Genomic DNA, 27,790 nt, shown 5'->3' on the forward strand with positions numbered 1-27,790 from the left:
AAGGAAATGGCAACCCACTTCAGTGTTCTTGCCTGGAGAATCCCTAGGACGGGGGAGCCTGGTGGGCTGCCGTCTATGGGGTCACACTGAGTCGGACACGACTGAAGTGATTCGCAGCAGCAGCAGGATCACAGGTGATCACAGTGCCCGAAAACGCCGGGGGAAACCTTTTCACCGGGCGAAGGGACGGACGCGGGGAGCAAATTGGCCCGGTGGTGGTGGTGGTGGGAAACTAAGGCCCATTCGGGAGCAGCCCGGGGTCGACCGCCCAGATTACCCACTTTGCCCCGAGGGAACTGGTCTTCAGGGACCGGGGCAAAGAGACTCCAGCCCCGGGCTGCCCAGAGCCACGTGCGTCGGGCGCCCCGCCCCTCCCTCAGAGCCGGCGGAGCGAAGCGCAAGCCGGTTGCGAGTCACAGAGGCCTGGTGCGCGCCCCGCCCCTGTGCCCGTAGCGAGGGCCGCCGCGGCCCGGGAGCCGGGGAATCGCCGTGTTCGCCCTCCTTTCCCCTCGGCTGGCCGCTGGGGCGGGGCCGGCCCTCAAGCAGGGCGGCACCCAGGCGGGCTCGTCAGTCACCCACCGCGGGCGGCGGCCTGGCTAGGTCTGGAGCCGGTGAGTAGCCACGTCACGCTCCTCCGGGAGGCCCCGCCCCCACTCCGTCCTCTCGGACCGCCCCCTTTCCCGGCCCCGCCTCCGCCCCCGCGAGCAGTTACCGGCTGAGGTAGCGCGCGCCTCTCCGACTCTGCTAGAGGTCCTCAAGCCTGGGCTTGCGGTGCTTTTGCCTCAGGCCGCGTCGGGTGAGGGCTCGCGGCTGCGGCTGCGACACCCGGCGCGTGTTGGCAGGCTCGGGGCTAGCGCCGCTGAGGCTGGCTGGGCCGACGGGCGGTTAGCGCCCCGTTCGACGCGGGGAGGGGCGGCACGCCGAGAGCTGCACGGCCTCCTCACCCGACGCGGGCGGCCGTGGCGACGGCGGCCGGGTTCTCGGGTTCTCTTCCTCAGGCCGGAGCCAGTCGGTGTCCCGGCGGAGCGAAGGGCAGCCGGGCTCCCTTGCCCCGGGCCCCCCCTGGCTGGGGCGGCTGGGGCAGGGGGACCATGTCTGCTCGCATTCCAGTGCCCGCCGCTCACCCTCGGGAGGAGCCTCCCGCGGGAGAAGCTGAGAGGGAGTCGCTGGCGGCCGCGGCGAGCCGGCAGGCGGAGCAGCTACCCCCGCTCGAACGGGAGGGCAAGGAGGCGGCGAGGGAGGAGAGGGCCGCGACCGGCACCAGCGCGGGGGCGCGGGGTGAGCCGTCGCCGGTGCCGGTGTTGGGACACAGCGTGCCTCAGGCGGCCGTGCCTGTGAAGCCCCTGGCGCTGCACCTGGCGCACAAGGCGCGCGGGCCAGGGGGGCCCTTTGGCGGGGAGCCGCCGCGACCGATGCCGCGGGACCAGCCGGCCGAGAGCGCCCGGGAGGAGGCGGCGGCGGCCAGCTCTGGGGAAAAGCTGCAGCCGCCGCCGCCGCCGCCGAAGGAGAATCCCTGGACCAGAAAGCCTCCCCAGCACCTGTCCCTCGCCGGGACGGGGCCTCTGCCGTTGCCCCCACTGGAAACCTTGGAGGCAGGTCTGTGGCTCCTCTGCGGTAGGCACCGGGAGAGTGTGTGCAGGGGCGACTCGTGGCGACCAAGGCTCCGCGGGGCTGGGGGAGGGGCAGGGGCAGGGGCAGGGCTCCTTGCCCTGTCAGTCGGAGGTGTTTCGTTCCAAGGTGTCATTCATTCTGCCTATTTACATAAATGGACATCTGGGAAGGGAGCGACAGGAAGAGGTGGGACCTCGGGTTCTCCTTGACAAGTGGAGGCACGGCGGGGGCAATGGAGCTGAGCCACTGCGCTGGCACTGCTTCAGTTTTGTCTTGCCCCCACGTGGTAGTGACTTGGGAAAGCTGACTTGAGGTAGATGTTCAGTTCATCCTACAGAAGTTTCTGTAGACTGAGAAGAGGTGAAGCAAGTCGGACGGGGGATTTATTAATAATTGGAAGCGCAGTCGTGATTTATTATGAAATAATTGATAAGCTGAAAATTGTCAGGGTTTTCAAAACGGTGCTAAGTAGTCATATTAAAAATGAGATACTGTACTGTAGTTGTTAGTAAAAAGTTTTGAGTTCATAACTGTGGGAAATTGTTGAAATAGGGTAGTTGACCGGAGAGTGAATTGCTCGTTAGGTGAATAGTAGTCATAGTAGTCTTGTGGTTCAACGGTAAAGAATCCTTCTGCCAATGTAGGGTATGCCTGTTGGATCCCTGGGTCGGAAAGATCCCCTGGAGAAGGAAATGACAACCCACTCCAGTACTCTTGCCTGGGAAATCTCATGGACAGAGGAGCCTGAATGGCTGCCGTCCATGGGTCGCAAAGAGTCAGATACGTCTTAGCGACTATACAACAACAAACATTCAGTTACCTCTCCTTCCTAGAGTAGGTAAGATTGTGGCACTGAATTTGATGCTGACCAATGCCCTATGTTCCCTAGAGATTTATTTTGGTTATAACAACGTCAGGTTTTTTTTAAGTTAAATAGATATCCTAAATAAACCAAGACTAGTTTTGCTGTCTAATTAAGTTGTAGTAAGTTAAACTTTTCATATAGAAATTACAGCTGTTTACTTACAAGTGTTTGCTTTTCTTAAAGGTTAACAGTGAAACAGGGAAAATTTAAGCGTGTTTACAGGGTTGTGAGGATCAAATGAGACTAAGGAATGGTCAAATATAAGGTGATTGTTATAGACACATTTTGCAGCTATAGTAACATTTCTTCTAAGGAACTCCAATAGAGGGAGATAAGTGTTAGCTGGTTTACACAGTAATAATCATTTTTTAATACTGCAGAACAGTATAACTTTAAATAAATAGTTATTTTACATCTGAGGTTTGATGGTCTTTAAATTATCATTTGATAAATCTTAACACAGAAAAATCTACTCAAAATTTTTTCTCTAAATTTAAACTTACCACCATTTTCTCCTAGCTACAAAGCTCCATTTGTTTACCACTATTACTAACTGAAGAGAACAGAAGTCTTAAATCGAAAACTTTAGTGAATCTTAATGTCTGTCTCACCTCCCTACTTTGAGACTTACACACATTATACATTATAGTCAGTGATCTACCAAAAAAAAAAAAAAAACAAAAACAACAACCCTCTTGATTGTACAATTAACTTGACAGGTTTTAAGACTCAAATTTTAATTGGAGATTACCTTGCTAAAATATTTAACAGTTTATTATAATTAGCCTGCAGTTGCCTTCATTAGGGACCTTAATCTTTGCTGCAGATTAAGCATCTGGTGATTAACCAGGTGTGATTCACAGGGACTTTAATTTTGCTGATGTTTCTCTGTAGGCAACATTTCTGTTCTTGGAATCTATTCTGTACCTGCAGGAATACTGTTCTTTATATTTGGAGTGCTGTAGTAACCTTATAGTCTATCCCCCACACTGACTCTGTACTTCTACACAACTTCTATTCGTAACTGAAAAACTCTGTCTAGGTAACTTAGATAAGAGTTTGTGGAGTAGAAATGCACAACTTGCGTTCTAGACCAGACTAGCTACTACCTAGCTAGTTGACTTTCAGCAAGATTTCTGGGCCTTGTAAATGAATGAAGTGGATGTATTTTCTTTCATTTCTTAATACCAGAGGGCCTTCTGTAACCTAGGTCTGCCAGCTTTCTATTTTCCTAAGTAAATTTGCAACCTCAATAATAATGATACAGGAGCAGACGCCCTTTATGGTTCAAAGTCCAGAATAGGTGCAAACTTAGGGGAGTGTTAAATTAGTACAATAATCTTTTTCGTTGGAAGCCTATGTGATTTATCCTATAAACCAGGAGATTCATGAGAGGGAAAGAGGATATTAATTATGCTATAATACCAGAATTAAACTTTCGTTTTTCCTAGCCAAACGAGGATTTACTGTTACTCACTTAATGAAGTACCAGAATTCCATCCATAAAATTTTTGCCAGAAAGTTTACTGCCAGAGATAGAAACATAGGAAATGTAGGGAAGTATTTCTGGACTTGTAGTCATGAATTTTTTGTTAGAACCTGGAGTTCTAACTGAATTGCAAGTGAGGAATTCTTCAGCCCTGTGACACACTTTCCTCCACTTTGGGGATGGTTCTGGCTTGTGTATTGGTGTTTCTGGTAATCCAGATAAGAACCTCTTTTCAGCTAAAGCCCGGCCCACAAGAGAGCCTAGAATAGTATCACTGTGGTCTTAAATTCTGGTCAGGAGACTAGAAAGAATTGTTCCCCGATCCATGTTTAAAGTAATTTTACTTATTTTGAAGACCTTTACTAAAGTCACAGTATGGGATTTATGAGTCACTTACCTTGTACCCATGGTTACATTTTGCATATTAAAAATCAAATTTCTAAATTTAATTTTTACTCACAAAAATATTGATTTGGGGACTTGCCTGGTGACCTAGTGGTTAGGATTTGGCTCTTTCACTGCAGAGGGCCTGGTTCAGTCCCTGGTTGGGGAACTACCGTTCATGCTGAGTGGTTGGGTCACAATACAAAAAATTATTTTTTTCTTTTTCATCTTTAGGCTTCTTGACCCCCATCAACCTTTTTTCCAAGTGTGTTTCCCAGAAACCTCAAATAAACTTACTGTAAATCTAATAATGTTTTACTTGTTATATAAATTATACATAAATATGTTTTTATAAACACAGAAATTTGCTGTTCCCTTCAAAAAGAAGAATAGTCATGTTACCAGTTTATTGAATATCCTTTCAGACCTTTCTGTGAAATTATTTCCAAATACAGTGTTTTGTATGTGTATTTAGACTATTCTCAATTTAAAATTTTGCCTGATCCTTTTATTTTTCTTTACAGTGAGTTTTTAAATTATATTAACACTAGTTTCAGATGTGTGATTCAGATTTACATATGCATATTGTGGACTTCCCTGGTGGCTTAGTGGTAAAGAATCCACCTGCCAATGCAGGGGTTGTGGGTTCGATCCCTGGGTCAAGAAAATCCAGATGGTGCTAGTGGTAAAGAACCTGCCTCCAGTGCAGGAGACTTCAGAGACACAGGTTCGATCTCTGGGTAGGGAAGATTCCCTGGGGAAGGAAATGGCAACCCACTGCAGTATTCTTGCCTGGAAAATCCCATGGACAGAGCTGCCTGTCAGGCTACATATAGTCCATGGGGTTGCAAAAGAGTTGGACACAAATTAGCAACTAAACAACAACATTGCAAAATGATCATCATATGTTTAGTTAACTACCATCTACATACTTTTTATAAAATTTTTTTCTTGTGATAAAGTTGATGCTTTTTAGTCTAAACTTTAAAAAACTGCAGAGAAGTGGTCTATAAATATAACTGATGTAGTCAGTTTAGCCATTTACCCATTAGTCAACATCCTGGTTGTTTTAAACATCTTTATGCATTTCTCTTATATACTGTCTGATTTACTCTAGGATAGCTACATGGAATTGTTAGGTCACAGTGTATTTGTTGACAGGTTGTTCTCTAAAGTAACTACAGATTGATAGTGTCAATTTTAGAGTCTGAGAAGTAAGTAGGCTTTTTTACATATTTTTTTAAGGCACTCATTTACTGTAATAAAATGGCATTTGATGACATTTCTCCATTAAATATAATAAAACCATGTGATTAATGATTGATAACTGTCAATGCATTTTCTTAATTAAAACTTTGCTAAAGATTATGGTCATGAAAATTAGAGTAAAATCACCTATAATGTTGCATTTTTTTATTCTCACTATCCAAGCTTTTCAAATGAATTGTTTTCTTATCAGAAATTGTTTCCTTATAGATTAAGATATTGCAGTAATACTCAAAGTTGCATTTTGGCTCACCAGTGATTGAAAAATGGATATATGAAGATCATGTACTTGTTTATGTGTATGTATATATGTGTGTGTATGTATATATATATATACACACATATATATACACAGAGACATGTATGTATATGTGTGTGTATATATGTTGGATATATATACATACATATATATGTATATATACATATAAACGTGAGTGTGTGTATGTATACATTGGAGCTTAAATTTCTTAGGCTTCATCTGTCTGAAAATTTTTTTTAATTAAAGTTTCTATATTTCTCAGTTTTTAGGTTGGCTTTCTTTTTTAGTCTTAGATTTTTACCTAATGACATACTGGAAGAACAGCTTCCTCCATTTTGTTTGGAACATGGGAAAATGAAAATATTTTCTTGGTCTTGTTTTACCTGTTCTATATGTGTGTATAAAATTATATGTAGAATCTGGTATATTAATACATACAGATTTGTCATATTTCTTAAGTTTTGTATTATTTTTTATAAATGTACCAATAAAATCCCATGGATGGAGGAGCCTGGAATGCTGCAGTCCATGGGGTCGCTGAGGTCAGACACGACTGAGCAACTTCACTTTCACTTTTCACTTTCATGCATTGGGGAAGGAAATGGCAACCCACTCCAGTGTTCTTGCCTGGAGAATCCCAGGGACAGGGGAGCCTGGTGGGCTGCCGTCTATGGGGTCGCACAGAGTCGGACACGACTGAAGCGACTTAGCAGCAGCAGCAGCAGCAGTACCAATAATATAACTACTATATTGTTGAATATAGGAGTTATATATTTATTTTTGGCTATGCCACACAGCTTGTGGGATCTCTGGAGCAGTTTTCTAGAACAGTCATGGCAGTGAAAGCCACGAATCCTAACCATTAGGCTACCAGGGACCTCCCTAGAGGTTATTTATTTAAATACAGTTATCTAGGGAACTTCCTAGAGGTTATTTGTTTTAATGAAGTCTGGTGGATCTTCCAACCCAGGGATCAAACCCGTGTTTCCTGTGTCTCCTGCATTGGCAGCCAGATTCTTCACCACTGAGCCACCTAGGAAGCCCTTTATCTGCTACAATGAACATAGTTTTTTGGCTGTGCTGCTCGGCATACAGGATCTTAGTTTCCAGACCAGTTGAACCCATGTTCCCTGCAGTGAAAGCATGGAATCTTAACCACTAGCCCGCCAGAAATCCCTACAGTGAAAATTTTATACAGACATCTTTGTATCTTGTCTTGATTCTCAGATAATTTCTGAGAAATGGAATTTTTTCATTAAAATGTATATGCATTTTATTAATTTAATTTTTAAAAACTTTATTGGATTCCAGTTGATTTACAATGTTGTGTTAGTTTTAGGTGTACCTCAGAGTGATTCAGAATGTATATTCATTCTTTTTCAGATTATTTTTTCATATAGGTTGTCATAGAACATTGAGTACAGTTCCCAGTGCTATGTAGTAGGTCCTTGTTGGTTATCTTTTAAAAGGATATATATATATTAGTAGTAGTAGTACTTTTTTGCCATGTGGCTTGGGGGTTTTATTTAGTTCTCCCACCAGAGATTGAACCCAGGCCCTTGGCAGTGAGAGCAGAATCCTAAACACTGGATTGGCAGGACATTCCAAAAATATACATTTTAAATGACAGATTACCCTTGAAAGAGTCTACTACTTCATATTCATTCCAACAGCGTGAGAGAAATGTCCATTTATACAGGCTTCTCAACGCTTGGCATTTTCTTTTTTGTCAGCATAATAGGTGAAAATTGTCTTCACTTAAATTTCTTAGTGCCATTTCATGTTTGGCTACTGCTATTTCGTTTTTGAATCATATTTATCTTTTATTCAGATGTGTTTTTTTTAAAGCTCATGTCATTCTTTTAACTAAAAAAAGAGTGGGTTGATGAGGTGGTCTAAGAGAGCAGCACAAAGGACTTCCTTATGTTGAATTTGGAATTAGACAAATGTATTCACAGTTGGCGTTGCACAACTAGGTGTTCCCTTTCTGTCTCTGTTGGGTAGTCTACCCTGTGTGGTTAATAGCATGAAGGAGCAGACCAGAATGCTTACTTTTTGTGGACAGCTAGCTCCCAAAGGAAAGAGGGGAAAGGTGCTGGCTTTGCAAGTCAGTTCTTTTCCTAAACTCATTAATCAGGAAACATTGTTTCTGTGAAAACAATTGGGACTTGGGAATAGGAATGTTCTAGGACAGTCTTCCTTTTAAAAAAGTAAATTAACTATAAGTGCCACTTGGTAACCAGTATTAAGAAATCCCTCTTTCCTGTCCCGGAGTATCCAACCACAGTGGCCAGCATAATTTGTCAAATATCTTTTGATGAAAATAAATTACCATATTGGTAAACTATAAATATCCAAATTACAGTGTGTACTTAAAGATACTCTTGTCAATAAAATGTCAGAATTATAGAGGCCACAGAATTAAATGCGATCAACTTTCCCATATATTACCTGAGGAAGAGTTAAAGTTGAGAGATTAAAATTTAAACAAAAGAATTGGTTGAAGTAAAAATCTCTTTTCCTTTTATTTTTAAATGTGTGATGAAATAAAGATCCAAGATTCTTCCTTCCTGGCTGCCCTGCATGGCTTGTGGAATCTTTTGTTCCCAAATCATGGTTTGAACTCAGGCCTCTGGCAGTTAGAGAACTGTGTGCTAACCATTGAATCGCCAGGGAGTTACCTCCAACTTTTTTTTTTTTTTAATTGAAGTATAGTTGATTTACAGTATTGGGTTACCTTCCCAACTTCTTTTAGCCAGAGGTTATAATCAGTGTCTGTGTAGGGTATGGCACCATGTTGATTTTTAAATCAAAAAGATTATTAACTTACATTCAGATATTTTTGTTTGTAAATAACTTGTCATTTAATACTGAAGTTTAAAAGTTTATGTGGTCAGAATAATTTTTAAATTTCTGACCTTAATTTTGTGATTATTAATGTCTTCTTGATTGTAATAAAATTCACTTTTGTGGCCTATGCCTAACTACTTCCCATTACATCAAATAGTTTGTGTAAGGCTGTGTTTTGTAACCACCAGGCAATAATTTACTTGACTTAGCAATATTTTGGGATGTGTTTTTACTTGGCTAAGGGAAAAGTCTTTCAAATGTTTGATACTGTGTAACTTTCATAAAATACATGTGCTATTTATAGAATATACCTTAGTCAAATTCCAGATAATATTTGGACAAATACTGTTTTTGTTAGATTAGATTTTTTTCCTGCCTCCCTTTTTGTCCTACCCATCCATCATATTTTTTTCTGCATCTCATTTTTCTTAATGAAGTATTTATCCCTATGCATATTTACATGCATGTATACATTTCCCTGTGGTAGTTTCTGTAGACTTTTTAAGAAGAGGTGAAGCAAGTTGGAGAAGGGGGATTTATTTATAAATGGAAGCGCAATTGTGAATTTTGTTATGAAATAATTGATAAGCTGAAAATTGTCAGGATTTTCAAAACAGTGCTTAGTAGTCATATTAAAAATGAAACTGTACTATGGTTGCTGCTGAAAAATTTTGAGTTCATAATTGTGGTGGAAAATTGTTGAAATAGGATAGTTGGACCTGATAGTGAATTGCTCATTAGGTTAATAATAGTCTTGTGGTTCAACTGTAAAGAATCCTCCTGCCAATGTAGAGTATGCCGCTTGGATCCCTGGGTTGGAAAGCTCCCCAATGACAACAAACTCCAGTATTCTTGCCTGGGAAAATCCCATGAACAGAGGAGTCTGATTGGCTGCAGTCCATGGTCGCAAACAGTCGAACATGACTTAGTGACTGACTGCACAATATGCTTCCCTGGTGGCTCAGATGTTAAAGAATCTGCCTGCAGTGCAGGAGACCCAGGTTTGATCCCTGGGTTGGGAAGATTCCCTGGAGAAGGGAATGGCTACCCTTGCTTGGAGAATTCCATGGACAGAGGAGCCTGGCGAGCTACAGCCTATGGGGTTACAAAGAGTGGGACATGACGGAGCAACTGACATTTACTTACACATTTACTTGTGTCCCTAAAGTATAAGGAAGTGTAGAGCAAATAGCCATGTACTCACTATCTGCTTTAGAAATAGAATTTCTACAATTTTCACTCTCCTTGTGTGCCCATCCCTGGGGATGTCGTCATCCTTCATCCAGCTTCCTTTCATAATATCTTATTTGAATTTTTCTGGTTTTAACTCAAAAATCATTTTATTTTACTCTGAATTAGTCATTGCTATGATTTATGGGATTCATTGTTTACTAAATTATTGTGTTTTCTGTTTATTCGACTTTAATATTTACTTTAGGGCATGTTTAACTAGATAATCATTGTGCTAGATAAAAAGACATTTTAAAGCTTCATTTGGAGACTATTGTTATCCATCATTGTGTTCTTATTCAAGATTGGGACAGGTGATGATACTGTGATAGTCTTACACATGCTTTTACAGATGTCTTTTATTTTTTATGGCTTGATTCTAGAGATAAGCTATTTTGGTTTTTCCAAAGACAAATTGAAGTCTTCTGACTTATTTTCTGGATGCTTCTTGATGTATGTGAATATATTTATATATACAAATATATTTATAGATTATATATTTAAATATTACATGTATTATATATATAATATATGGCTTCCCTGGTGGCTCAGTGGTAAAGAATCCACCTGCCAATGCCGTAGATGTGGGTTTGATCCCTGGGTTGGGAAGATCCCCTGGAGAAGGAAATGGTAACCCATTCCATTATTCTTGCCTCGGAAACCACATGGACAAAGGAGCCTGGAGGGCTACAGCCCATGGGGTTGCAAAGAGTCAGACATTACTTAGCAATTAAACAGCAACAACAACAACAAAAATATATATATATATCCCATTGGGAATTGATTCACCAACTTTACAACTTTACAAAAATGTGTTATGTTACACCTGTTAGTGAAAGGACTGGTCTGTCAGTTCAGTAAGCTGTTAATATTTTCTTCTTTATTTGAACACTGTAGACCACTTTCAGTCCATGTTTGAAATGTGGTTGATTTCTTGTTAGGAATTTGAGTCTTAGAATTTTGCATTTTGTTGAAAATAATGACTACATTGACTTACTGAAATTGCTTTAATTGTTACTTTGTCAATATTTTAAGTGATACGGCTGTAAAAAACAGTTCTTTGTATTTTTTTTTTTTAGAGCTCAGTTCCCCTCAAATTATAAAAGCAGGAAAACTCAAGACAAAGAAATCCAATAAGGTATATTTGACAATAAATAAATTTTGACTATTCTGAAAGGAACTGCTCAGATTACTGTGTATTTTTCTCTTCTGTCATTGATGTTTGATATTAATATACTAGAGAATTGTAGCCTTTTCCAGATCTCCATGTGTATATGTTATCCTGCGTCTATCAGTTTAGTCAAAGTTGTTCATCATGCCAGAAGTTGGATTATAAGACCAAAGCATTCTTTCTGGGTTCTGTTGTTTGGAGAAAGTTTTGGATTAATTTGGCAAATACCTACATATAAATGAATGTAGATGATTTTAAAAGTTACATTTACTTTTAGAAAAATCTTTTTCTATTTAAAAAATTCCTACTTTGTATAACACTTCTTTTATTACTTATTAGGCTAGTGATTTCAGCGATATGGCAAATTGGCCAACACCAAGTGAATTAGTGAACACTGAAGTGAGTATTCTTTTAAAACCTTTTTTTAAATAAAGGGAAAGTATTCTCATTTCACATGCAAACTTTATTTTACTTCAAATTTAGATAATCACATTGATAAAGTACCCATTTTTCAAATACTTTGATTTCTTTCATCCCATTGCCTTCATCTGGTTGTATTCTCAGGACCATATATTTGGAAAGGTTGGGGTACTGTGATGTCAACTTCACGTTATGCCTACAAATAGATTATTTTTTAAAGTAATGTCTAATTGAAGCCCATTTTGTATTTCAAAATTTATTTTATATACATTTGAGTAAAATTTTTTCAATGTGTTGAAGTCTTAAGTCTTTATATATACATACATATATATATGTATAACAAATCGAAAGATGTTCAATATATGGATTTTTAAAAACAGTTTTAGATTTTTATGTTTGCTTTATTATTTATGACTGTGCTGGGTCTTTGTGCTGCTCTTGGGCTTTCTCTAGTTATGGTGAGCAGGGGTAGAGCACAGGCACAGCAGTTGTGGTACACAGGCTTAGTTGACCCCAGGCCTGAGGAATCTTCCTGGACCAGGAATTAAACCCATGCCCTCTGCATTGGCAGGTGATTCTTAACCACTGGACCACCAGGGAAGTCTTAGTAAATGGATTTCTAATTTAACTATGAAAGAAGCTCTAAAAAGATATTCTGAAATAGTCTGTCAAAAGGCTTTTTAGGGACTTCCCTAGCTGTCCAGGTGTTAAGACCATGCTTCCACTGGAGGGGGTATGGGTTCAGTCCCTGGTTGGGGAACTAAGATCCCACATGTTGGAGCCACAGCCAAATAAAAAAATAATAATAAAAAATAAAAAGGATTTTCTTTTTAAAGAAGTAGTATATATAGTCATCTGGTTCCATGGTTTCATTTTACACTGTACATTTTGTTATTTGTATTTTGTGCAGTAATATGGGAGTATAGTTTAATATATATGAAACAACTTGATGAATAAACAACATAATAAACTGTATATGAAGGGTACAGTCTGATATACTTTGACCTGTGAAACTTTCTCCACAAACAGGATAATGAACTTGATTTGTAACTCTTCTCTGTCATGTCCCTTTCCATGCCATTATCCCAATCACTGATAAGCTGTACTTAGTTAATTTGCCCTTTCTCCAGTTTTAAAAAAATTTTTCTTGGAGTATAGTTGATATACAATGCATTTACTACAGTTTTATATAAGTGGAGTTATACAGCATGTACTTTTTTTTTTGTCCCTGGCTTTCATTTAGCTTAATTATTTTGAGATTTATTTATGTTATATATATGAGTTGTTTGTTCTTATTTACTGGGTAGTAGTCAATTGATAGATATAATGCTGTCCATTCACCTACTGGTGAACATTTGTGTTGATTCCAGTTTTTTGACTGTTAGAAATAAAGCTACTATATAAACATTTGTGTACAAAATTTGCATGGATATATGCTTTTATTTTTCTTGGGAGTAGAATACCTGGATTTTATGGTAGCTATTTAAAATTTTAAATTACCAAACTTTTTATTCCACCAGCAGTGTATGAGAATTCTAATTGCTCTATATTCTCACTAATACTTGACATGGTCAGTCTTAATTTTAATCAGTTTAGTAGGTGTGTGATGGTATCACATTGTAGTTTTACTTTGCACTTTTCTGTTGATGTCAAGTACATTTTCATGTACATTTGCCATCAGTATATCTTTTTGATGAAACGTCTGTTTAACACTTGCCCACTTTTTAATTGTTTCCTTGTTGCTGCATTTTAGAGTTCATTATATATCTTGGATACAAGTCCTTTTATCAGATACTTAGTAACTATGTTCTCCTTGTCTTTCACTTGACTTTTCTCTTAAGTGTCTTTTGTAGTTTTTTATTTTTGATAAGAGTTGTCATTTGTTTTATGATATGTAGGTAAGGTATTACCACAAATTTGGGAATATGTTAGAGAAAATGTTCATGAAAATTTAACTCTGTAAAACCTTTTGCAGTGTCAGAATGTCATCAGTCAAGGCAATAAGAAGCCACAAAATAGGAAAGAAAGAGAAGACAAGGTTGAAAAGAGAAGTGTTAACAATGAAAGCAAAGAAAACCGGGAAACAAAATTAGATGGTCCTGGTGAAAATGTCAGTGAGGATGAGGCTCAGTTAAGTAATCAACGAAAAAGAGGTTAGTTTGTTATACCTTCATTTTTATTTTAAGTATTTAAAGAGAGCTGTAGTAATTAAGAATCGTATTTAATCAGTTGATTGCTGGTAGTCACCAGTGAGTAGTTTGGATTTCTTCACAACTGAGTGACTGAGCACACACACATACACAGAGCACACGTTTATCTTTAAAACAAGGAGTTTGTTGTTGTTAGTCACTAAGTTGTGTCTGACTCTTTTGTGACCCCATGGAATGTAGCATGCCAGGCTCCTCTGTCCATGAGATTTCCCAGGCAAGAATACTAGAGTGGGTTGCCATTTACTTCTCAACTCAGGTAATGTTCCCAACCCAGGTATCAAACCTTCATCTCTTGTGTCTCCTACACTGGCAGGTGGATTCTTTATCACCAGGGAAGCCTAAAACAAGGGCTTATTTATCCCCAAAGAATCTCACTGATACTCATTAGAATTTAGAGTATAGACTTTAGAGAACTTTTAGATTCTTTCGTTTTCCCTTTTCCTTATCTGTCCATAGTTTGCCATATTTGTAGGAAATTAATACAGTAATATTCTCTTAATTAATTTGGTAGTTTTTCCTTTGCCCATGAATCTTTTTCTTTTAGTGGAAAATTGTTTTGGGCAGAAATCTGAACATTTTGAAACCTTAACTGTGCAATCCATGAATAGGTAAAGATTTCACTGTACTATAGCTATTAATTATGCTATCATTTAGTCAACAAGAAATGTCAAATTGCTTTTATCTCTGAAGAAGTTAGGAAAATACAAAGGTTTATCAAATGCAGTTAGATTTGCAGTTAAACTTCATTTTGAAAAAGCTCATTAGTAGTTATGCTGGATAAACTAAAATTTGAGGCACTTATTTTAAACTAAAAGTGTTTTGAATCAATATTCAAACAATTATCAGGTATACCCTGTTCTAAAGCCTAAGTATCAAGTATTAGATGAAAGTAGTGTATATACTGGAGAAGGCGATGGCACCCCACTCCAGTACTCTTGCCTGGAAAATCCCATGGGTGGAGGAGCCTGGTGGGCTGCAGTCCATGGGGTTGCTAAGAGTCAGACGTGACTGAGCGACTTCACTTTCACTTTTCACTTTCATGCATTGGAGAAGGAAATGGTAGCCCGCTCCAGTGTTCTTGCCTGGAGAATCCCAGGGACTGGGGAGCCTGGTGGGCTTCCATCTATGGGGTCGCGCAGAGTCAGACACGACTGAAGCAACTTAGCAGTAGCAGTGTGTATACTTAATATTTTTTATAACTTCTTTGTCAGAATTAAATTGAAGAGTGTGCATTTCACTTAAAAGCAAAAGAATTCCAGTTATATTCTATCATTGTCTTTTCACTTGAGCTTTAGAAACGTTGCAGTTTTCATTTATTTAATTAAAATTTAGCATCCTTTCACAATTGCAAAGCTTTAATGAAAATTGTACATTGTCCTTAAATGATTTTATTTTGTTTTCTTCAAGCTAATAAGCACAGATGGGTACCACTCCACTTAGAAGATGTAAGACCAGAGAGTCAAGAAAGACCAGGGTCCCGGAATAGCTCAAGATGTCAACCTGAAGCAAATAAATCATCACATAACAATAGGAGAAATGACACACGAAGTGAGTAACATTTTAAGAGAAAAATGACTAATTTAGCCTTAATGCTCATTATTGTAATAACCATGTATACAATATAAAGTATTTGAGAGTAAGTTGCAGATATTGTGCCCCTTATTCAGAGTTAAAGAGTATATATCATAAGAACAGTAACACAGTCTGTCTGTCCACAGACAGAATTTCTCAATAATGCCCTTTGCAGTTTTTCTGTCTTTTGCAGAATCTAACCTGTGATCACACATTGCTTTTACTTGTCTTCTCTTTCATCTCTATTAGTTTGAGATAGTTATTCTACTTTTGTCTTTTCATGATGATCTTTTTCTGAAGGACATAGGACAGTTATGTGTCTATGCCGTACCTCACTTTGGGTTTTCTGATGTTTCCTCATGATTGGGTTATTGGTTTTTGCCAAGAATACTGCAAAAGTTAAATGATTTTCTTTCAAGTGTGTAACTTGAAAATACATATAATATTGGTGTATCTTATTATTGGTGATACTAACTTTGAGCAGCACTTGATTAAGATGAGGTACTCCAGGTTTCTTTATGATAAAGATACTCTTTTTTCCCTTGGTGATTAATATGTAATTTGAAGTCAGAGACTTTGAGAATGTGAGAATACCCATTTTTTCATCAGACTTTTCATATGAGCTTTAGTTTTATTCTTACATGACTGAGGTATTAACCATGATGGCTACAAATGCTAATTTAGCTATTGCAGCTTCCTTATTGGCATTCCACTGTAAGGAACAACTCCCTGTTATTATTGGTATGGACTAAAGTTGTCTTGTATTTTCAGCGGTTGAAATCATTACCGTGATTGTTTAATTTTAATGCTCAAATTGTCTCAGAGTTGGCTCTTGGGAGCCTCTTATGTATGTTTCTGGATCCTTTAAAAAGTCAACTTTACTGAGCTAATAATCAAAGAAACTACAGTGAAATTACTGTCAAGTCCCTAACCACGAGTTTACTTTCTGTCAGATTTTATTTACCTTTTCATAATAAATTTAACTATCAGATCAGATCAGTCGCTCAGTCGTGTCCGACTCTTTGCGACCCCATGAATCGCAGCATGCCAGGCCTCCCTGTCCATCACCAATTCCCAGAGTTCACTCAGACTCACGTCCATCAAGTCAGTGATGCCATCCAGACATCTCATCCTCTGTCATCCCCTTCTCCTCTTGCCCCCAATCCCTCCCAACATCAGAGTCTTTTCCAATGAGTCAACTCTTCGCATGAGGTGGCCAAAGTACTGGAGTTTCAGCTTTAGCATCATTCCTTCCAAAGAAATCCCAGGGCTGATCTCCTTCAGAATGGACTGGTTGGATCTCCTTGCAGCCCAGGGGACTCTCAAGAGTCTTCTCCAACACCACAGTTCAAAAGCATCAATTCTTTGGCGCTCAGCCTTCTTCATGGTCCAATTCTCACATCCATACATGACCACAGGAAAAACCACAGCCATGACTAGACGGACCTTTGTTGGCAGAGTAATGTCTCTGCTTTTGAATATGCTATCTAGGTTGGTCATAACTTTCCTTCCAAGGAGTAAGCGTCTTTTAATTTCATGGCTGCAGTCACCATCTGCAGTGATTTTGGAGCCCAGAAAAATAAAGTCTGACACTGTTTCCCCATCTATTTCCCATGAAGTGATGGGACCGGATGCCATGATCTTCGTTTTCTGAATGTTGAGCTTTAAGCCAACTTTTTCACTCTCCTCTTTCACTTTCATCAAGAGGCTTTTGAGTTCCTCTTCGCTTTCTGCCATAAGGGTGGTGTCATCTGCATATCTGAGGTTATTGATATTTCTCCCGGCAATCTTGATTCCAGCTTGTGTTTCTTCCAGTCTAGCGTTTCTCATGATGTACTCTGCATATAAGTTAAATAAACAGGGTGACAATATACAGCCTTGACATACTCCTTTTCCTATTTGGAACCAGTCTGTTGTTCCATGTCCAGTTCTAACTGTTGCTTCCTGACCTGCATACAAATTTCTCAAGAGGCAGGTCAGGTGGTCTAGTATTCCCATCTCTTGAAGAATTTTCCACAGTTGATTGTGATCCACACAGTCAAAGGCTTTGGCATAGTCAATAAGGTAGAAATAGATGTTTTTCTGGAACTCTCTTGCTTTTTCCATGATCCAGCGGATGTTGGCAATTTGATCTCTGCTTCCTCTGCCTTTTCTAAAACCAGCTTGAACATCAGGAAGTTCACGGTTCACATATTGCTGAAGCCTGGCTTGGAGAATTTTGAACATTACTTTACCAGCGTGTGAGATGAGTGCAATTGTGTGGTAGTTTGAGCATTCTTTGGCATTGCCTTTCTTTGGGATTGGAATGAAAACTGACCTTTTCCAGTCCTGTGGCCACTGCTGAGTTTTCCAAATTGGCTGGCATATTGAGTGCAGCACTTTCACAGCATCATCTTTCAGGATTTGAAATAGCTCAACTGGAATTCTATCACCTCCACTAGCTTTGTTCATAGTGATGCTTTCTAACGCCCACTTGACTTCACATTCCAGGATGTCTGGCTGTAGGTCAGTGACCATATAAATTATATCCTCTTGTATTTTTTTGCTCAGCATAATGATTTTCACATTCATCAGTATTGTTCCATATATCAGTAATTTCTATCTCTTGATTGCATAACAGTTTTCTATTGAATGGATATACTCCTTTATCCATTCATCTGTTCATGGATATTTGGCGTGTTTCTAGTTTTTGGCTGTTATGACTAATGCTGCCATCAACATTTGTATACAAGCTTTTCTGTGGGCAGATGTCTTTATTTCCTGTAAACATCTAGGACGGGATTGCTAGGTGGTATGGTAAATGTGTATATGTATATATACACACACACATATATATATTTACACAGATACACAGACACATACATACATACATATATTTGGTGCACCACACAACATGATCTTAGTTCACTGACCAGAGATTGAACCTGTGCCCTTGGCAGTGAAAGTGCAGAGGCCTAACCACTGGACCACCAGGGAATTCCCTGAGCATTTGGTTTTTAGTTTTCTACTGAAGTCTTTTTATTTTGTTTTTTATTTTTAAAATATTTTATTTAATTTCGACTGTGCTGAATCTTGGTTGCGTGAGTTTACTTTAGTTGTGGTGGGGGAGTAGTTCTCTATAGTTGTGGCGCATGGGCTTCTCATTGCAGTGACTTCTCTTGATGTGGATCATGGGCTCTAGAGCTCAGGCTCAGTAGTGGTGGTGCGTAGACTTAGCTGCTCCACAGCATGCAGAAACTTATACCGAACTGGGGGTCAAACCTATGTCCCCTGCATTGGCCAGTGCATTTTTTACTGATCCACCAGGGAAGCACCTTCTACTGAGTCTAATAATTTTTAAGGCGTGTTGTCCTATGAAAGCATTGTGCAGCGAATACCTGTCTAATCACCATCTAGATTTAGTAATTTGGCTATCTTTAATTCATCTGCTGAATCATCTGAAAGTAACTTGCAGATATTGTGACACTTGAGCACTGATGTCCCAAGAAAATGCAGCATCCAAGAAAATCAACACTAATTCCCTTATATCATCTAAAATCTAGTTAATAGTTATATTTACTCAATTGTCCACAAAATATGACATATAAAATTATAAATCTTGCTACTGGTATTTAGTGAGTAGAAACTAAGGATAACACAAAGACATCCTACAGTACCCAGGACAGCCCCCACACTAAAAAGTTATCTGATTCAAAAATGTCAATAATGCCATGGGTGAGAAACCCTGGTCTCTAGGGTATACAAACCTTTACATTTATTTCATTGTTTCAGTTTTTCAAAATTGAAATGTATTTGTTTTTACTCTGGCATTATACAAAAGTTCTATCTTCTCTATCTTGGTCAATGTTTAATATTATAGGACCTTAAAATATTTTTCACACTGGTACAGATTAGAAAATACCCTTTGATTGTCTTAACTTGCATTTCTCAAGGCCAGTGACACTGAACATCTTTTTTTATTGTCTCTTTCCATTTCCTTGTTTGCCCTTCCAATCTTTTAATGATTTTTTTCCATCTAAGTCACTGCATGTGTGAGAATGTGCATGTGCATGAGATACATTTGTGAGTTCTGTATGCATGCTGGATATAATTCGTGTATTGTGCTTCTGATATCTTCTCTCAGTTTTTCTGTTTTCATTTCCTTTTTTCTTAAGGAAAAAGTCTTTTACTTAAATAGAAATATCGTTTCCTTCAAAAATCATGTTTATGAAAATAAGTTGTTAGGGTGAAAACAAGTTGTCTTTTTTTTTTCTTTTGGAGTTTTGTATAGTATAAAACTCAGTTACCTTGGAACTTCCTGAATTTTTAACAGTACAGTTTTAGCAAAGGATCTCATTATCTTTGTAGTATGTTATTTTATTTATTAGAATATCTTCTAATAAGATACTATTATTATTATAATTATTATATCAGAGGATGAGATGGTTGAATGGCGTCACTGACTCAATGGACATGAGTTTGAGGAAACTCACGGAGATAGTGATGGAAGCCATGATTGCTGCAGTTCATAGGGTTGGAAAGAGTCAGACATGACTTAGAGACTGAACAGCAACAACATAAGATGTCTTTTATGCCAGAGATTTTGACAAACTCCTATGTAATCTCTTCAGTTTCTATCTTTCTGAAGAATGACCAGTTACTAATAACTGGTTACAAAGTGGGGTGGGGTGGTTACCACATGTTTGTATGATAAGATGTTAATCATAGTTGCAAATTGGAATGTATAAAAATATTTTTATTTTAAAAAAGGTTGGAGGCGTGAAAGAGAAAAGAGAGATGATCAAGATGAAGTTTCCAGTGTGAGAAGTGAGGGTGGTAATATCCAAGGCTCCTTTAGAGGCCGAGGACGAGGCCGAGGACGAGGAAGAGGCCGGGGCAGAGGAAATCCTCGATGTAAGACATCATTTTTGTTTTGTTAACTTAGATGAACGTTGAAAAATGTACAGATCCTCTGTTTTTCCCACTATACCATATAGTGTTTCAACTGATTTTTGTCTGATAATAAAGATGGTTTTGTATTTGTTAGCCCTTGAGAAACTTCACTTTGGATTTTTCTTTATAGTAACTGTTCTTTGTTTTTTTTCAATCTGTGATCATTTTTCTTTCTTTACTACTTCAAGTGAACTTTGATTATTCATATGGTTATCAAGAACATGATGAAAGGACTGATCAAGCATTTCAAACAGAGCTTAATGCCAGTATGATGTATTACTATGACGATGGTACAGGCGTTCAGGTGTATCCTGTGGAAGAAGCATTGCTCAAAGAGTATATTAAGCGCCAAATGTAAGTCATCAGAGCCTGAACAGATGGGGTAGGAAAATCTGTTATAATGTCAAACTTTAACATCATTGATAATGAATATAACACATTTTTCTAAGCTGTTTATTAGTAAAATTAGAGGATTTTAATAGTATTTTATATTTTATTTCTAGGAAATGTTAGCAAAGTATATAAAGTATTTTAGAAAATTTATATTGGTTCATGTTGTTTATATGACTCCTGCTTTCTCTACTGAGGTATTTCTCTACTTACAAGGGTATTAGTGAAAAAAGCGTAATATGAATGATTAAATATAAGAATTTAAAAAGTGAAACTGTTAATTGCTCCATCGTGTCTGACTCTTTGTGGTTCCATGGACTATTGCCCGCCAAGCTTCTCTGTCCATGGGCTTCTCCAGGCAAGAATACTGGAGTGGGTTGTTGTTACCTTCTCCAGGGGATCTTCCTAACCCAGGGATCGAACCTGGGTCTCCTGCATTGCAGACAGACTCTTAACCATCTGAGCCACTGAGGAAACGAGTGTGTATATTTAAAATAGAACAAGTGAAATTTAGCTAATTTGCAAATAAATGTTTATATTAAAATTTGCAGATGAACATAAACGGCAAAAAATGGTTGCTGTCTTCTGACTTACTTCACAATTGATTTCAGAATTCTGATTGTTACTTTTAAGTTCTCTGTGACACATATTAAAAGGAGACTAATCTTTTTTAGTTCAAGATTTTTTATAATAGTTGCTTTCTGAATATTGAAGTTGATGTTAGGAGAATATTGCTTTTTCTATTATCTTTAAGCAAGAAAAAAATAACCCTCTGTGTATTAGTATTGTGTAGGATGTTTTGCATGTTTATATACTGATTTGCATATTCATATCTAATTTGCTAAAATTTCAACTTCTTTTTTTAAATTCTTATAAAGGGAAGGGAAAGGCTCTTTTTGAAAGGACATAGAAGTTTTAAAATATCTACCTTTATTTTAAAAAAGAAAATGAACCTTGGCCCATTACTAGAAAATAATTTTTTCATCAGCATCAGCCAGCCATCTTCCTCGGATTCCATCATGATGGATTTGATTGGCTTACAATATAAAGCAACTTGTTTATTTTTTTCTTGCTTCTTTTGTTACAATTGATGAAAACACTGAAGAAAAGGGCCTTTTTATGGGCAGAAAGTGCCTGGCATGTGGCTATCAACTTCAAATTATTATTCCTTTTTGTTTGTTCATTTGTTTGTTTTGGTAACTCTTGCTACCAGGTCCCTTCTGAGACCTGACAGTGGACAGGCAACTCCATGTCAGGATAACTGGCCTTCCAATGTGCTCATACAGGTGAGGGAGGAGAACAGCTACTTCAGTGTTGACAAAATTTCTGACCATGCAGTGTAGAATCCAGAGCTTCAAGGTGTAGGACATGATAATGTCCCCTAGGACAGTGGACAAAATGTCAGACACAGCACTGGGCATGGCTTCTTTTCTTGTCATTGTTTAGCAGCAGAGTTTTTGGCAGGTACTAGAGCGCCAAGTTTAGAATGGCTGTTTACTGTTATCATTCTCTGATTAGTGCACATCTAGATTTGAGGAGTCATGCTTTTTGACTTTGTGTCTTTAAGGTTTCTTATACATATACAGGCTTATTCATTCATTAGTGTTTAGATTTTTCTCTTTGAGAAGTTCCTGAAAATCTTCTTGTACTTGTGGAATATTATGCTAAATATTTTTGAAGAGGCTTAACTGTATCATAGATGTTTGAGTTCTTAAAATAATTTTAACTGAAAATGTGCATTAACTATTGGGAGATAGCCTCTTGGCATTCAGATATAAGTATGTTTGCAGCCCATTAAAAGTTTTAAAAAGTGTATACTCTAAGTACTAGTGATTTATGAGTTTATTTAGGTACTGTGTTTTTCAGAGTACTAGATTAAAAAAAATTAATGGTTCAGAGAAGTTTTAAGTCTAAGAACATTTTTAACTCATGGTTAAATCAGATGTCTTAATGTCTGAAAATTTTCAAATTTAAACATATGTATTATGTGCCCACCACATGGCAGGCACTGTGAAAAGGGCTTTTGAGGTATAACAAAAATCAGAATGTTCATTTCTTCAAGACTTAGATTTTTTTCTTAATTTTCTTCAGTGTTTAAGGAGAGTAAATGATTTACCTAGTGTTACTGAGATGTTAGTTGTATTTCACTGATCTAAAGGAGCTTTGCACTTTGATAGTTGAAAAATATCAGAGGAAAAAAACAACTTGAGTATTTACATTTCTAAAATGAGATTTTTTTTTTTCCCATGCAGTGAAAGGTAGCTCAAAGCCAGCTTTCATTTATAGGTAATTATTTCTTCAAAATTAAGAATTTGACCTAAATACTTCAAGGGTATCTTTAGTCACCCAGTTGCCACCCTTTGAAAACTTGCTTTGTGATTTGGATATAGTGTAGGATTGTTAAACTGTAAGCCATATCATTTGATGTCATGTATTTCTTTTGTATTATTCTTTTCTACATTTCCCCCCATTTATCCTCTTGTTTTGTTTCTCTAGAATCTTGTTCTCATTTTTTAAAATGTGCAAGCTGTAATTTAAACAAGTGTTTCTGAAATGCCATTATTAATATGTATTCTTCATATTATCTTTGTATGTTGGAACTTGTCGATCCCACAGCTTGTTCATTTATATCTCCCTCTCTACTTTCCTAGAGAGACAATTAAGGTGTGAAAGTTTGCTTCTATAGTTTTTTGCCTATGTTTATACTTCATGGTGTTATAGATGTTCTTTATTTAGCTATATTCTGTTCACTTCTAATGTCTTTTATAGTTCTCCCTCTCAAAGGGGAGGCTGAGGGTCTTGAATCATTCAAATATAAAATTGGGTGTGTGCATCTGTGTCCATATATTCACACAGCTGTTACTAAACATTGTGCTGTATGCTAGACTTTGGACATATTAAACAATGTCATTACCCTACCAGCTTAGAAAACACAGCAAACTAATCTACTCTGTAAACTTGATAAAAACTGCTTCTAATATACCATTATTCTCAGTGATGGGAAAAAGTTGGAAGGCAGTCTGTTGACATGTTTAACTTTGCTATTTAGTGTTTAAATGAAGCAAGTTAATGTGACTTTTTTTTTAATTTATTTTTTTTATTGAAGGATAATTGCTTTACAGAATTGTGTTGTTTTCTGTCAAACCTCAGCATGAATCAGCCATAGGTATACATATAACCCCTCCCTTTTGAACCTGTCTCCTGCCCCATCCCACCCCACTGGATTGATACAGAGCCCCAGTTTGAGTTTCCTGAGCCATACAGCAAATTCCCGTTGGCTGTCTATTTTACATATGGTTAATGTGGCTTTGAAATGAAATTTTCACTTAATTGACTCATTAGAAAGTTAATCATTTAACTGTTTTAAAGAATAACACTCTTTAATTGTTTATGCTTAGGAAAAGCTGATCTAAGTACAAGTTAGTTTTTGAGAAGATAGTATTCTAAATTTCTTTCTCTTTGTGTAAGAGAATTTACTAACAGTAGGGTTTTACAGCTATTTATATTTACCCTATGTTACAGTGAATGTGTATAATGTTACAATAAATCAAAATAGTTTTATAGCAGTGATATCTTAAGCAATAGATATTTTAATTTCCAATTGAATAAATTGATGAAATTTATATTTACTTCTTTTTCTTTTCAGTGAGTATTACTTCAGTATAGAAAATTTGGAACGGGATTTCTTTCTTAGGAGAAAGATGGACGAGCAAGGTTTCTTGCCTATTTCCCTGATTGCTGGTTTCCACCGAGTTCAGGCTCTCACTACAAACTTTAATCTCATTTTGGAGGTAATTATTCATATACAGAACAGTCTGTACTTTCAGTTATTCTGTGAACCTAAAACTGCTCTAAATAAATCTATTAAATAATTTTAAGAAAAAAGCAAAAACATTCTTCCCTGGTAGCAGAGCTGGTAAAGAATTGGCCTGCAATGCTGGAGATCCCAGTTCAATTCCTGGATTTGGAAGATCCCCTGGAGAAGGGGTAGGCTACCCACTCCAGTATTCTTGGGCTTCTCTGGTGGCTCAGATGGTAAACAATCCGCCTGGAATGTGGGAGACCTAGGTTCGATCCCTGGATTGGGAAGATCCTCTGGAGGAGGGCATGGCAACCCACTCCAGTATTCTTGCTTGGAGAATCCCCATGGACAGAGGAGCTATAGTCTATAAGGTCGCAGATGTGGACACAACTGAGTGACTAAGCACAGCACAGTAACCTAAAACTCTCAAGACTGTATCTCAAGGCTCTTTTGCCATTTTATAAAATCCAAATAAATGTCTAACCTTGGAAACCCCTCAAAGGATTACTGATGTTTCCACCTGTTTTTAACCCACCCTTCTTGGCTGGGTTGAAGCCCAAAAGAAATTTAAACATTCTTGGGTATTCTTGGTCCTTTAGTATTTAGGTTGCTGTAAAAGAGCTTGTATTCTCATCATTAAAATTTTGAGAAATTTTCCTGTATACCAAGGGCTAATTTAAAATAGTTATTCCAGTTGTGTTCTCAAAGCTTTTATTAAATCTCTTGTCTGTTTTGTTGTAGAAATGGTTTCAGCATTTTTGGTTTTCCATTCCCTACATATATTCATAATATTTGCCCTTTTTGCTATATAGTTTTCTGAATTTTGGCAGTCTTACACACTTGTGCCACCTGTGTAGCCAATCTTTCCTCATATATAGCCCCTTGGGACACTGATCTGATTTTTTTTTTTGTCCCTCTAGTTTTGCCTTTTCTAGACTATCATGTAAATAAATTATACATCAATAGTTTGTAGCCTTTTGTTTCTGATTTCTTTGACTTAGCATAGTGCTTTTGAGATTCATTCTTGTGGTTTCATGTATCAATAGTTTGTTCTTATTGTTGACTGGTATTTCATAGTAAGGATGCACTACATACAGTTCATTTGGAGATTATGAATAAAGCATAGATCTAAATATTCAGGATTGTGATTGCTGGAATCTGTGGTAAGTGTATGTTTAACTATAGGAAGTTGCCAACCTATTGTCCAAAGTGGACTTAACCATTTTGCATGCCACCATTTTGTATGAGAATTCCATTTACTTTTCATCAGCACATGGTATTCTCGGTTTTTTGAATAATGGTCGCAAAGAGTCAGACACGACTGAGCATGCTCAGATCGCTAAGCAAGCTCTAGCTCCACAGTCATTTTCAATGAAGTTATTGATTTCCTCCCTACCTCTGTAAGAATCCGGTTGTAATTCATTGCATCCTTTTTTGGTCTGTTCATATTCCCATTAAGTCCTTAATTTTTATATCACTGATTGTCTACTTCTATTATAAAACTTACAGCAGTGGGGAAGGGATATTTTTAAAAGAACTTTTGCATTACTATTATGGTTAGCATTATTGATACGTAGTGGCTGATTTATAGTAAGAAATAAAACTGTTGTGAAACAGAAACACATAAGCATAGTGATTTAGAACAGCATAGGTCTGTATTCATTTAACATTCATTATGTACCTACCACTTATTACAGTAGGAAAGATGTCTTTTTTTTCCTTTAGGAAGATAGGGCTTCATTAGGCTTTGCAGTGTAAACATACTGATTTAGAGCATGGACTTGAGAAACTGCGTACATATCCTCATAGCTCTGGACTTCAAGCACTAAAGGCAGTGTTCTGAGATTTCTGTAAAGTGGAAATTGTTACAGTACATACTTCATGGGGTTGTTATAGATATGAAATGTGTAATGACAGTATCTGGCATACACCTTAAGCTCTAAATAAAAATATACTGTTGCTTTTATATCCTTCTATTTATACTCCTTTTAATCAGCTTTTTCCAATATATATTTGAATATGCTTAAGTGTTAACTTTCTTGAAAAAGCTATCAAAGGAAGCAAAATATTCTTTATCTATTTCCCATATCTACCTTGGTTGAGAATGTCTACATAGCCACACTTACTGAATTGGTTTCCTCCTTTCCCATTCATTTTCACCATACTGAATTCTTTTTCTTTCTTTCTCTCTTTTTTTTTTCTTATTTACATATGTATGTTGTGTTTTGAATGCTCTTGCAGCATTGTCACTTAACAGTTATAGTACAATATTGTCTATAGTCATTGTACTGTGCATTATATTGCTGTCTTATTTACTACTACTTATAAGTAAGTAGTACTAAACAACATCAATCTTATCCCCTCGTCCATTTCCTGGTAAGCATTTTCTTCTTTTTTTTTTAAACAAGTTTCATTTTTTTAGATTCCACATATAAGTGATATCATACAATACTTGTGTTTGTCTTTCTCTACCTTTTTTATCTCACTTACCATAATGTGTTCAAAATTAATCCATGTTGTCAGAAACAGCAGGATATCCTCCTTTCTCATGATTGAGTAGTATTCTATTGTGTATATATACAACATGGTTTTTATCCATTCATTTTTTAGAGGTCATTTAGGTTGTCTTCATATCATGGCTACTGTGAATAATGCTGCAGTACATTTGGGAGTGCATGTATCTCTTTGAATATTTTTCATTTTCTTTGGATATATACCTAGAAGTGAGTGGAATGGATCATGTGATTGATCCAGCTTATTGCATTCTTGATAGTTGCTCCAAAACTGAGCTATTTGTGTCTTCTTTTTTTGTTAGATTTAATTGATTCTGGCTCTGCATCTAGTCAGTTGTATTCAAGTTATTTAACGTCTTACATGCTAAAGTTTTCTCATTGTTAAAATACAACAAATAATTGCTTAAGCTATCATAGAGTATGTGGACTTAGAGGAGTAATTAATATAATAATCATAAAGTCCTTAGAACTGTGCTTGCTATTCTCATCTCAAACCTTGTTGCCCAAATTGGCTGACCTTGTGGTTCCACAAAATGTGTGCTGCTCTTTTCTTACTTCTGTGTCTTTGCACAGGCTAGTCTTTGTCTTAGTACCAGTCATAGGACCTGGACCTAGGGATATAACATCTATATGTTCCAGCATTGCTGGTTGCTCATAATAACAGGACCAAGTACAGAAAAAAAGGACCAAATACAGAAAAAACCTCAGAGACTCAGAAATAACTGACTCATTGTTTCAGAGCTCAAGATAACAAGATTTGGTTTTAGTAAAAATATGTTTTAACACTTGTTTTGTCTAGATCTTTTCCTTAATTTATGTATGCTGT

The 27,790-nt window shown here is 37.7% G+C and overlaps 1 protein-coding gene across 17 annotated transcripts in view; it reads left to right on the forward strand.

Annotated features, from left to right (window-relative positions):
- Positions 1-468: 468 nt before the first annotated feature.
- Positions 469-27,790, forward strand: part of LARP1B (La ribonucleoprotein 1B) — a 132,651-nt gene continuing 105,329 nt past the window's right edge. For 3 of the 17 annotated variants that reach the window (XM_025268059.3, XM_025268058.2, XM_044930424.2), the window contains exons 1-8: positions 752-1,614; positions 11,034-11,092; positions 11,465-11,524; positions 13,521-13,698; positions 15,163-15,303; positions 20,077-20,220; positions 20,448-20,613; positions 24,296-24,440. In XM_025268059.3, coding sequence (XP_025123844.1) covers positions 1,092-1,614; positions 11,034-11,092; positions 11,465-11,524; positions 13,521-13,698; positions 15,163-15,303; positions 20,077-20,220; positions 20,448-20,613; positions 24,296-24,440 — 1,416 coding nt within the window. In that variant the 5' untranslated portion in view covers positions 752-1,091. Of the gene's footprint in view, positions 612-700; positions 1,615-11,033; positions 11,093-11,464; positions 11,525-13,520; positions 13,699-15,162; positions 15,304-20,076; positions 20,221-20,447; positions 20,614-24,295; positions 24,441-27,790 lie in introns of those variants that run through there. The other 14 variants (XM_025268052.2, XM_044930422.1, XM_025268060.2 and 11 more) reach the window with 12 other exon arrangements.

This window comes from Bubalus bubalis, chromosome 17 (genome assembly GCF_019923935.1).
Source record: "Bubalus bubalis isolate 160015118507 breed Murrah chromosome 17, NDDB_SH_1, whole genome shotgun sequence".
Lineage (NCBI taxonomy): Eukaryota > Metazoa > Chordata > Mammalia > Artiodactyla > Bovidae > Bubalus > Bubalus bubalis.